The sequence below is a fragment of the Rhipicephalus sanguineus genome, chromosome 8 (assembly GCF_013339695.2).
Source record: "Rhipicephalus sanguineus isolate Rsan-2018 chromosome 8, BIME_Rsan_1.4, whole genome shotgun sequence".
NCBI lineage: Eukaryota > Metazoa > Arthropoda > Arachnida > Ixodida > Ixodidae > Rhipicephalus > Rhipicephalus sanguineus.
Window position 1 is genome coordinate 125,054,260 of NC_051183.1, and position 12,710 is coordinate 125,066,969.

The following is a 12,710-nucleotide window of genomic DNA, read 5'->3' on the forward strand; positions in this document are numbered from 1 at the left end:
TGGAAACATGATGTGCAGTTATTTATTTATTTATTTATTTATTTATTTATTTATTTATTTATTTATTTATTTATTTATTTATTTATTTATTTATTTATTTATATAACCCTCAAGGCGCATAAAGGCGTTAGACAGGGGGCAGGTAGCATTAAAAAGAATTCAGTAATAAATAGAACATAAAACACAACAATTAACAAGAGCGCATACTAAAACAATAAATAGTTATTACAGGTCAATCTGTAATAGGTTAGTGCAGTCTTGAAAGATGACGCGTCCTCAAGGCAGGCGATGGAGGGGGGATGGAGGGGGGACTAGGCTTTGGTTCGTGCGACTAGTCTCTTACTAGTCTGAAAAAAAGACTAGTGCGGCAGAAAGGAATGAAAACTATCGGCTCATGATGAAGACGTCACCATATGCACTAAGGTTCTGAAATGCGTTCCTGTTGAAGTGAGTGTTTTTGGCAAAGGATTTCTTTGGAAAAGGCACACACCAGATATTTCTTCGAAGTTGAAATCAATGAGTTCAAGGTCTGATTTCGTAAGTAAAACGCTAGCTGTCCGGTAATAATGCAAAATAATGAAACGTGCTCCACGATTTTGAACTGACCTAATTATAGCTGTTGATCTTTTTTGACTGGGGTCCCAAACAGGTGATGCATACTCTATAGATTCGGTCTTATTGGTGTTTTATAGATAAGATTTTTTTTTTAATAGCACGGGGCTCTAAAAAATTCCGCTTATGTAGTGGACGTATCTGTTAGCATTGTCCGTGATTTATCCAATGTGCGCATGCCAAGGAAGATTATTGGTTAGGTGAATTCCGAGGTATATACGAAGTATATATCGTCATCCTTATGGCCTCTTGGCAATACGGTGAAGAATGTCTAGAGACTACTCAAGGCGGCAGAAACAGGTGCGGGCAAAGAAAGATTCCCGGTAGCATCAGTTTAAGCTGCATACAAAAAGCCCCTCCATTGAGATAATGGCAACACGTCCCATCATAAGTTAAAGTTTGAACGCCGTGTTCACCACTGTGCCCCACGAAGTGAAAAAGAAATGCGCCGTAGTAATGGTTAAATAATCAAATATGTAACTATTAAGTGCCAGGATTTTAGTAGGGTTTTCAGCGAAACATTTCATTTCTTTGCGCCGACGTCGCCAAGCGGGCGTCATTGCGCCGGTTTCCGTGAGACTCTTGCGTTGTTCCGTGTTACGCTAGGATTTTAAGTGCCGAATCTATGACCAGCTTCGTGGTGCATACTGTAGCCGAGGACAATGGGATAAACTAGCCCATCTATGGTTTGTTAACAAGCCCGTAAACAACACTTCCTATATAAAACTACTGTAACTCGAGGGTACACCTCAGATCTAAACCGCGTCGTCCTATTGAAGAAGGACAAGGCCGCAGCAAAGAAGGTACCTTGGTGGTGCAGAAAAAAACCGGCAGTTGTTGATCCTAGCGCCAATACGTGGCTTTCAAATGTAGTGGCGCGAGTGTCCACTCGTGCACTGATGTTTACTGAAACGCGAAATTGTGGTAGTGCCCTTTTTTGCTGCGCCGATGACGCAACAATATAATTTGTTATCGGTTAACTACAACAAAACAGAAAGGTGGGCTAGTTAGGTTAACTTCCATTGTGCAAATTTTTGCGCACACTAAACGAGTACAACACGAGGCATCAGAGAAGTTTTGCTCTTGTGTTGTTATAAACGGTCGCTAAATGAATGTTCAAGCAACTGTTGAGCATTGCACATGTGGCAGGTTCATTGTGAGACAGTCTACCCTGCATTTAGCTGTACATTCCCTTGACATGTACTGTGTTGAGAATAAAATGAAATGTAACAATAAAGGAAGGACACGTGGATCAGCTGCAGACTAACAACTGAGCTTTATACCGTAGTCGACCCTAGTAACTGCAAGCAAAAGGCCAATGAGGGGTGTAAAGTCAAGGGTACTGACCACAGACAGGAGCCTAGAAACTACGCGAATTTCGGTTACTTCCTTACGGGCAAGCTTTTTCGTATCGGTGGATAAAAGTCGCGGCCAAGTGCAAAGTAAAAGTCGTTTTTTCTGGAAAGAAACAAATTGGGAAGTATTTGTCCAGCAGTGGACAGTATGTATGATATCCCAGTGAGTAAGGCGCTCGATGCGTCTCACGCATCAGTTTTGGCAATATAAAACAAACGTGGTTTGTAAAGTACCTTCAAAGTGCGTGCAACACAATGTTGGTGAGAATAGTGAATGTTTAATTGTCAGACTGCAGGAACACCGGGCAAGCTTGGCAACGCATTGTGCGCAGTGTTGCATTGACCAAGCGAAGGAATATTTGCTCAGCTAACCATACTGTGTGATAATAATAATCAAACTACCTGGAAAATTTTCCATGTTAGGCACATATCTAGATTTCAAAGAGCACGTGTAAGCCACCGGTCTATTCATTTGAATGACATGGAAATGCACTTGCTCTACAATGCGCTGCAATACCGTGTTTGGTGTGTGTTGTTGGTTTTCTGTATTTTCAAAAAGGTACACGTTTTTGCGCTTGCGCGGTCGTCCCGTAATGAAGCTTGTGAGTATATATGGGCTGCATTAGGAATAAGGTTTAGTTGTTAATCTGCGAAGCTCTCCGTGTCCCCTTTTTGCGTTGTTATCGCTTGGAGCGCGCAAACATTTCCACAAGCGGTTAATTACATTTTCACTGGGACTTCCGCGTTTGGTGATGTGGCTAGGAACAGCCTTGATATGTAAGTGATACTAGGTAGTTTCTCCCGTTATTTGCCAGCAGAGCTGTCATTGCGATAATGCTACGGCTGCCTATACGGTTTTCGTGCAATGCACAAATACTTCTCGCACAAGTTCGTTCGTCCACTTGTTTACGCTATGAAAGTAAAAAAAAAATGTTAAGCAATGTTGAATGTTCATCTACCTAGACAAAACGAATGTTTATCATCATGCCTTTATTATCAGGACAGCTTTCATCTGCTTCCATATGCCTTGGCAAATCATGAAACAGTCGAGTGTAGTGGGAGCAAAATATGTAACGTCAAAAGGACAGCTGAATAACAATAAATGTAGAGCTGAGTTCAGGTGTGTGAAAGGTGGAGAAGGCGCTGGAGAATCAAACTTTAGGAACAAGGGTTAACAGCGCGAAAATAAGACACGGCGGACAGGAAAAAGACGAGACAAGCGCTTGTCTCGTCTTTTTCCTGTCCGCCGTGTCTTATTTTCGCGTTGTTAACCTTAAGTATGCACAACCAACTAGCCCAGTCAGCCACTTTATTTAGGAACAAATAGCAAAAGAGGTGTGACACCACTACGCAGGGAGGAGGGATTTACACTGTGGCGCGCTGTGGCGGGCAGTGACAGATTACTTGTGCCGTTTGTCGGATTTCAGCACGTCTTGCGAAGGCGCGTTTCAAAGCGTTGTCGAATAGAAATGCAACACCATGGGTAAGTGCTATTCAAACTTCTGAGTTACGTTGCAGAAAGAAGTTCAACGTCAAGCAATGACATAGGACAAAATCGCGCAAAGATTAACGGCCGATTAACTGGTTTATCCTACGGAAGTCCGAAATGAAACCTGACGCTTGAAGTGACATGCGTTATTCGTCAATCAGAAGCTTTTTGACGTAAAGATGACGTCTTATTCGATACTTCGCGTTTGCGGAAGGTTAATGCTAAAATATTTTCATGTGTCAACCGGGTGATCAACCATGAATTCTTTTACACTAATCAAGATCAGTCATGAAGATCACCAGCAGTTCTGCAGCAGTTCTTGTTGCAAAACTGCTGTTTCAGTACAAAATTTCATATATCATCCCATATCGTGCCAGTTTTAGTAGATCTCAGGTTTGCCAGGTCAAAAGGAGCAAAAATAGCCAAAACATGAGATCAAAGTAGCCAAAATGTAGCCAAGTTAATCCGAGGGCAGTAAATGTAAATAAACGCAGCCACTGTTGTGCCAAAACAAGTGCGTCGTTTTCATTTAAGTGAATAAGTGCGGGAGTTTTTCGGTGGAAATGTAAATAAGTGCTGCAAGCACCCTTCAAAACCACAATGACTGAGATTAAAGCATGAATAGTTGACTTTAGCAATCAGTCCGCGCCGGATGACGAAGTTTGTTGTGCTGTTTCAGAAATGACACTTTCTTCACGTGTTTCGCGTGACTTTTCATAAAAGGACTAGAAGTACCTGCCTTGTGGGTAGGTAGTAAGCTTCATTAGGGTCCAGAAAAATTTTCATCCCGCTTTTATAGGGGCAAGACTGTAGGCCGCTTTTACGTTGGAACACGAAGGCCAAACCTCACCGTCGGCCTTATGGACAGCCCAGAGTTGATCAATTCAGTCGTGGCTGTTTAGCAATGTGACAAGAATAAACATGAGTACTCTATGAGTGTGTTCAAAATCACTGTGACTGGCATTCAAGCATTAATTGTTGTGCCTTATGCAATCGTTCATGGCGTGATGACGAAGTCCGAGCAGTTATTATTTCTGAGTTGCAATTCCTACAACTTCGGATATCCTTCTTACAACTTCGGATTACAGTTCGTCGGATATCCGGTTTTTAAGGTCGATGACTGCAGAGTATCCTGGATTCGGAGCCCTTTATATTGTCCTGTTAGCTTTCAATTACGGTTTAATGTCGCCTTCAGCAAAAGGTGAGCTGTTGAATGAGGCCTCAGGCAACAGTATCCTCTCGTAGCCTCCACCACGTATCTTTTCTTTTGTGGAATAAAAGCGCCAAGTTCAATTTCGAGGGCAGTAAACACGTATTCTCATAGCCATGCTTTGATCCCGCACTCATGAACATCACAGGCTGCGACGTCACAAGATATTGATAATTTGGTTCTAATTGAGAGAACAAGAAAATAGCCAAAATGTAACCAAGTAGCCAATACGTTTTTTCTGCCGCCACCAGCCTAAAAATGTATCCAAATTGGCGCAAAGTAGCCAAACCTGGCAACCCTGGTAGACTTGAAGAAAGGCTGTCTTACCTGGCGTATTGGATGTGTGGTGCATATGTGAATCCTAGCGCCTGTATGTTTTGGTTAACTCGAAGCTTTAGCAAAAGTGCACTATAATTTGGAGATGACAAGACTTCATCCAACAATTGTGCTAGACGATGCAGGCACTGTTTTTTTGCGCAGGCGAGCTTGCTGCTGTAAAGCTACTTAACCGTTCTTGTTTTTTCAGCAAGGGTGAAGAATGGCGGCGGATCAGATCTCTGACACACAACAGCGTTTCTGCACTAAACACGGTGCAAAGTTACGCCGATGGCGTCGCTCGGGTTGTTGAGGACACCATCTCTCTTATTTCTTCAGCGCGGGACGATAAAGGGGAAGTGGAAGACTGTCACACCCTGATGAAAAGATGGGCTTTCGAATGTAAGTGCTCGAGGACAGATATAAACAACATTACTCTGGGCGTGTTTGTACATAGTCCAGCGTCTAAGAAAGCGTCGCGAAAAACCCATGGGCATAGCTGAAAAAAAATCACGCCATATTCACGGAATTAATGATGATGAGTGGGGCGAAGCTCGAGAGGGGAGATCATCGGTAAAACCGTAACACTCCCGTGTAAGTTCCCCCATTACGTCATTAAGAAAGACGTAAGACTCGCAAGTTCACTTCATAGAACTCGCAACTCGTAAGACTCGCAAGTGCACTTCATAGAGCTAGGCGGTCACGTACCACGAAAGACATGCATGTACAGACCCACGGCTTTAGGATGTATAGCGTAGTGGGTTCCTCGCAAGTGCACTTCGCCCCTAAAATTATGATGATTTATAGCGTAGTGGGTTGCTCGCAAGTGCACTTCATAGAACTAGGTGGTCACGTACCACGAAAGACATGCATGTACAGACCCACGGCTTTAGGAGCTTCGCCCCTAAAACAGGTGCTGACTTACAACTCAAGTTAACTGCAACATCTGTACAATGGTCAAAACCGTTCGAACTATGAAATCGCAGACTGCTTTGAGAAAGAAACATTGAAACAATTAGGATAAAGCATGATTATAAAAACTGCCCTACAGTTACTGCGAAATATGAAGTTAGGAGGGAGACAAGCGCAATAGTGTCCACTTCGTTTCGTGTCTCCCCCCTAGCTTCGTATTTCGCAGTAACTGTAGCGCAGTTTTTATAATCACGAAAAACCAATTAGCCACATACTTCACTTTGCTTAGGATAAAGCATATAATAATAATCGTCTTTATTTGATTTTTTAAAGCATGCAGCATTTTTAGGCACCATTAAGCACCATTTTTTAGCATGCATGGGAGAAGAAGAACACGAGGGGCGAAACTAAATCGAAACGTAACTAAGGGATATATTGAATTAAAGGGGCCCTGCGACACAATTTGAGCATGTCTTTTTCATTGGTTCTTCTGGTACTGTGGAATGCACCGAAATTGTTGCGCAAGTGGCAACGTCGAAATCGAAGCGGTTATAATTTTAATTCACAGGATAAACTACCTCGATTTTGGACTATGGCGACACACATCGGCTATTTCTGTTACAGGAAGTGACGTGATGTCATGTGACAGTGACGACAAAGACCGTTCGTTTTTATTGGCTTGACGCGACACGTGACGTTCAATATTCATATGGTGGTAGCTAGGCCATATTACAGAGCCCTAAGAGGAACAAAACCCCTTTTTTATGCTTTCTCAGAAACAAATGATTCCTGTTGCTAATATATTTTCAAAACAACGAACACGACGCTAGGTGCGCTGTGGAATGGTAATCAAACGATACTCTTCCGCGTTTTGCCTTTTGCGGCATCGAGCGACACCGGCCACACCGGCACCTGTGAAACACGCAACGCTCAGCTCGGCGCGATGCTGTCAACGAAAAAAAAAGCATGATTCGAGGAGGCGTGCTCCACCCCCTTGCCACTCGCCCCGTGCAGACATCGCAAGCCGAATACTTTGCTTGCCTTCTTTTTCGGAGGATCACATGGCGCATACCGGTACACGTCATGCGCAAGCACGGTCACGTGCGCGTGACGTGCCCTAGCTAGCCCTAGCACGCTAGCGGCGTTGCCCGGCCGTTACCCGCGTTTCGGAGGTGGAGTAGTTAGGGGGAAAGGGTAGAGGGGGAAAGGAGAGGGGGAGGGGAGAGGGAAAGAAGAAGGGAGAAGGGGAGGGGCGATGTGGAGGGGGGTAGGGGAGGAGGGGGAGAGGGGAGGGAGGAGAGATATGAGTTGATATGGGAAGTGGAGAGGGTGTGAGAAAGGGAGATGAGAGGGGAAAGGGAAGGGGAACGGTGATGTGGAGAGGGGGATGAGAGAGGGGAGGAGAGATGGAGAAAGGGGAGGGGAGGAGAAATGGGAGGGGAGAGCAGGAGTGGAGAGGGGTAGTGGAGAGGGGGTGGGAAAGGGAAGAGGAGAGGGAAAGGGGAGAGAATAGTGGAGAAAGTTTGCGCATGCGCAGTAAGGGTGGTCGCGCCGCACACCACCACCACCACCGGATTGAACTCCGCCATAAGATGCTTCACATCTAAAAAAATTCTAAACGTACGCTTACCTGCCGACGCCTTCCGCGACATCGGGCGTCAGCGTTTCGTCTGGACCCATGGAGCCATCCTCGCGTCGCTCGGTGTTCAGAGACGCACTTTTAATTTGCAATGGCGTGCACGACATGCAAGCAATCGCTGAGTCGCAAGAGGTCTCGCTCGAGGTCCAGACTCATTTTGTGCACTACACGACAAATCATGGGAGAGTCTGCTAGCTGACGCACGTGGTTTGTCCTAAGCATGGTAACAACGCCGTCAAAAAGAGGGGTAGCAATGTACTGCGTGAAGGCCACCAAGAGGTGACATTTCCGGTATGTCTCTATAAGACGCGCGCGGTGATTGGAACCGGCGTTTGACGTCAGCGGGAGAGTGAAATGCGAAAGGGAACGTTTCTCGTCGTCGCCTGCTTGTGGTTTGAACTTTGAGGACTAATAACTTCACTTTTCGTGCACCAATTCGTATAATTCTTTTTGCGTTCGTCTCGGCATTCATTACTACACACATTTGCTGTGCTAAATAAGACAGTCGCAAAAGTGTCACAGGGCCCCTTTAAGCGCGAACGAACCAGCGAGTATGGCAGGCCGCGGGCCTGCAAGCCGTTGCTGCTTTTATCTTCATGTACACTACACACTGATGAAAAGCGTTGTGGCAAAGCTGTATTTTACGAATGCGCCGCAAAGATGCTGCCACCAAAATATCGCTCGAGATTCCTTCAGTGGACGCAGCACTTTCGATAAGCCGGTACCCACATTTATCTCGCCGAAGAGGTAGAGTGGTTCGAGAAAGAAGAAAAAAAATGAAAATTCACCAAGCTTGCAATTTGGGCTTTTTAGTTTGCCATTCGTGGGTCTAACGTTGCGCGTAGAGTACACTGGCAAAGAAGACATGACGTGACTAACACACACGCACTGTGTGTATCGCGTCGTCTCTGCGCGACGTTACACCAACTAAAGAAATGAAAATGTCGCTATTTTCTGCTTCTCTTCGTGGCAGCACGGCTCAGCGCTTTTAGGGATGAGGAAGGGGAAGTGAAGTTGGTAGTAAGAAGGAGAGAGTAGCACGGCAAGAGAGTATCTTGTCAGTGTAGGCGGGAGCACGAAGCCAAGACACCGAGCCATGTAGGTCCGTAGGAGCCGCGAACTCGGTGGAGGCGTGCAGGGCTGGTGTCATTTACCATGCGGGAAGGATGAGGTAATCCGCTATGGTCGCATGGACACCGAGCAGACGATAGCGGCTAGCCATCTGGCATGGTTCAGCGGTCGAAGCAAGGCTGCTGCAAATCATATGATCCATCGTTTCGGCGTCCCCGCATATGCGGCATACAGTTTCCTAGAATATTTACGATAGGGAACTCTTGCGCTACGATCGTTCAGCCACCGTGGGAAAGGTGGGTAGTACATGGATTTTCCTAGTCTTCGTGCTTGCGGCTTCGAACGCGCTTGCGCCTTTGTTTGGTGTTGTGTTTTGTTTCTTGTTTCGGGTAAAGGAATAGCTCCTTGCGAACCTCATGAGCGGATTTGGACTCGTCAGCCTGACAGGGTCAAGGTGATCAATTGGGACTGCTGAAGTTTTGCTCAACTTCGTGAACTTCATTTCGCGACAAAGCGGCTGCAGGCGGCTGCTACACGGCGTCAGTTTGATGCGCCTGAACAGTTCGCGAGGTGCTGCACATCGCCATTCGTAACAAAAGGTGCCGGACAGGTGCAGCGCTGGTTTAAGACTAAAACGCGTTCTTGGGCTAGTTGGTGCATGGTCTGACAAAAATTTGGAGGCACAAAGGAACAAGGACAAGAAATGGCACCAGTCCTGTCATTTCTTCTCCTTGTTCCTTTGTGCCTCCAAATTTTTGGCTGGTTTAAGATTTTTCTTCACCCTTTCAGCTGCGGTGAAGCTTGATTGGTGCAGAGGTGGGGGTGTGAAGTAGCAGTGTAGCAGGCGTCACTTGTACCAGGCGATGTGGCTTTTTTTTTTTTCAGAGCGAAGCTGTTAAGCTTTTCGTTATGCCGTGCTTAGTCGACAAGAAACTGTCAGCGACCGGCGCGCCCTCTGGCTCTCTTCTTCATGTTCTTAGTCAGTCTTCCTGATTAGTCAAGCCTTTTAAGCCAAGCTATGCAAAGGTCAAGCTAACTAGGCCCAGGTATGCTAACATCAAGTTAACTGAGACCATGCTAATTAAGAGCGTACTCAACAAGGCTTTGCTAATTGAGACTTTATCAAGTAAGACCTCGTTAATTATGTCTATGCGACACAGACGCACGCTAATTAACACCGTGCTCATTAAGACTTTGCTAATTTAGACCATGTTATAAAGACAACTGTAATCGCTAGTTACAGATCAAGACATACGTCGGTCAATCAGTCATTTTAATTGCGTATCACATAAAGAAAGAAAAGAGCAAGGAGGCGTGGGCTGGCGAGAAAGATTTTACACGATAAACACATCGCTTCCGCAACTTCACCACTATGCTAGACTTCTTTCGTGCCTCAGCATTAACACGCACTTTTTCATAAAAGACAATATTTTTTATTGAGATCGATTACTACAACTACCAAACGCGGAAATTGTATGGTTTGAGCTGAAAAACTGAGTAGTGGCCCGATCATCTGACTGTATACGAAGATCCAAATGAACACAGACTCATTACTGGCAATGCACATTAACATTTTTTACGCGTTTAAAACAAATAATAAAGTTCAACCAATCTCAATTCTAGGTTTTTCGTACATAAAGGAAGTATTCGCATTTCCTACATCGCCACCAGAAATTGCTAATTCTAGACGTCAGCAGAAAAAGCAACATTGAAACTGTAGCAACTCTGACATGGTGTATTGACGCGTCTTCAGTGAAAGTCGCGAGGCATCAAAAGTAGGGCGTTGAAAACCGGCGGGAGTCAAGCAGCTAAAAATCGAAGCAAGCGCGAGGTGGTGTCCCATGCTACTATAGGGAACGCATGCTCAAGTTTGCGGCGCGACGACAGCGCCGCGCAACGGCTCTGGAGAGAATCTCTGGTGCAACTTGGGGCATGCGCAGCCGACTCAGTCTGTTTGTCGGCAGCGGAAACACGCTGGCGCGCGCGTTCCTCAGTCGGTGCGGGGAACTGGGGCGCCGTGTCGGCACCTTGGTGCGCTGAACCGAGAGGCTTGCTTTGCAAAGCTGCATTTCCGCGTTGTTAGAAGCGACCCCGTGGAAGCGAGGTCCGAAGTATTGCTGTGCCGTGAACTGCCACAACAGTGCAGACAACGCCAAGGTACGCGATTCACGTGTGAAACTATATCGGTTCCCGGGCATGTTGCTCGAGAAATAAAGGCGACAAGCGTGGATTACCGCCGTAAGGAGAATTAAGTATGTCCTTGTTGATAGCACTGTCTCGCCTTCTATTTTGGCTGTCTCAGTTCACCGCTTTCGTTCGTTTCGACTACCTGTATCAGTACGTAACGCGGCGCATGCACGCAACGACTACAGTAATAATTACTCGTTGTCTTCTCGCATTGTGAAAGTCCAGTTACGGTTGTAGCTGAAAAAACTTTGTGTTTTGATTCCCCGTGTTCGTGAGACCTACCCGTCGTTGTCGAACACTGGCGTTATACCGCGGTTAGCGTTGCGCGGTTGGTTTCATTCAACTGAACTGAGCACATTGTCAAACGTTCGGCGCCTGCAATTTACGCTCGGCAAGGCTGCTTTATCACGCCGGAACGGACGTGTTCGTGCAGCAGGTTTTATACGCCTGTAAAGTCGATATTCGCATAACAAGAGAGTGCAAGCATGACGCGAGATCCAATAGTATCCCTGACGCAGGTGGTTGTAGGCCTTGAGAACGCCGGCGTGAGCGCTTGCAAGTCGGTGTGAAAAGCAGCGCACTTTCCGTGCGCATGTGGCGAGGCATCACAAGTAGCCACCTTCGGCCACCAGACGCGTAATTGCGCCGATAGAGAAGACCGTCTCGAATAACGAAATGGGGCGCTTGGCGACGAAGAGTTCTTGAAGGGGATAAGCTGATGGATCAGCCAGAAAGTCGAGAATGTGATAAGTTCACGCGTCCATGTGTTTCTGCGACGAGACGTCTGCGACGTCGATTAGCGACAAGGAAGCTGACGGATAAGCCGTGTTGGAAGCAAGCGGTGAGAGTAAGAGCACATCAGCATCAGAGTGCTTGCGGCCTGATCGGTACACAACACGAATGTCCTATTCTTGCAGCCGAAGTGTCACATGACCGAGGCGTCCCGACGGATCTCTCAGCGACGAGAGACAACATAGAGCATGGTGGTCCATGACGACGTCGAAACGGCAGCCATAACGCTACGGACAAAACTTAGCCAAAGCCCAACCTATGGGAAGACATTCCTTCTCACTGACCGAATAATTGTACTCAGCTTTTCTGAGAGTTCGACTCGCGTAAGCGACACGTATTTTTCATGTCCCGGTTTCTTTTGAGCCAATACTGCACCAAGGCCGACGCCGCTGGCGTCACTGTGGATTTCTCTTGGCGCATCATGGTCAAAATTAAGAAGTATTGGGGGCGATATTAGTAAGCGCCGCAGAGTGACCAAGCAGATAAGCTGTTAGAGGTTGTCCGAAGATCAGTAAGAGGGGCGATGATAGAAGCGAGGTCATTCATCCATTCATTTTTCATTCATTCTTTATTCCTTAAAGGCCCCAACAAGGGTATTACATCAGGGGTGGGATTACAAAGAATAGAAAATTTTATGGTGAGATAAATGCAGACACTTCTTCCGTGAACACAGATGAGCCGGTGATAGCAGCGATGTCGTACGGAAGGCCGTTCCAACCTACAACTACACGAGGGAAAAAAGAAGATACAAATGTGACAATACGCACTTTGTAGCAAGCAACATTTAAAGCATCACCGGTGTGATGTGATACCCGTGCTGGTGGTAAGATGTATGGTGCGAAGGCTAGGGGACTGTAAAAAATTTGTGAAATAATGATAAGCTGGAAATGCGTCGGCTGTACGAAGACATGACAAATGGGAGGCTGTTTTTAATGATGATACGCTGATGTATGAATATGCTGAGTGAATGAACCTAGTAGCACGATTTTGAACAGATTCAAGGGCATTGACGAGGTAAGTTTTATGTGGGCACCAGATAGCAAAAACCTATTCGAGTTTAGGTCTGATGAATGACGTGTATGCTAAAAGTTTTACGTGGGAGGGGGAGCTTTTATTAAGTGACGTTTA

The 12,710-nt window shown here is 46.0% G+C and overlaps 1 protein-coding gene across 1 annotated transcript in view; it reads left to right on the forward strand.

The window, feature by feature from the left end:
• The first annotated feature begins 5,198 nt into the window (after positions 1-5,198).
• The window catches only part of LOC119402349 (cytochrome P450 CYP12A2-like), an 83,822-nt gene continuing 76,310 nt past the window's right edge, over positions 5,199-12,710 (forward strand). The window contains exon 1 of the mRNA XM_037669496.2: positions 5,199-5,383. Coding sequence (XP_037525424.1) covers positions 5,362-5,383 — 22 coding nt within the window. The 5' untranslated portion in view covers positions 5,199-5,361. The remainder of the gene's footprint in view (positions 5,384-12,710) is intronic.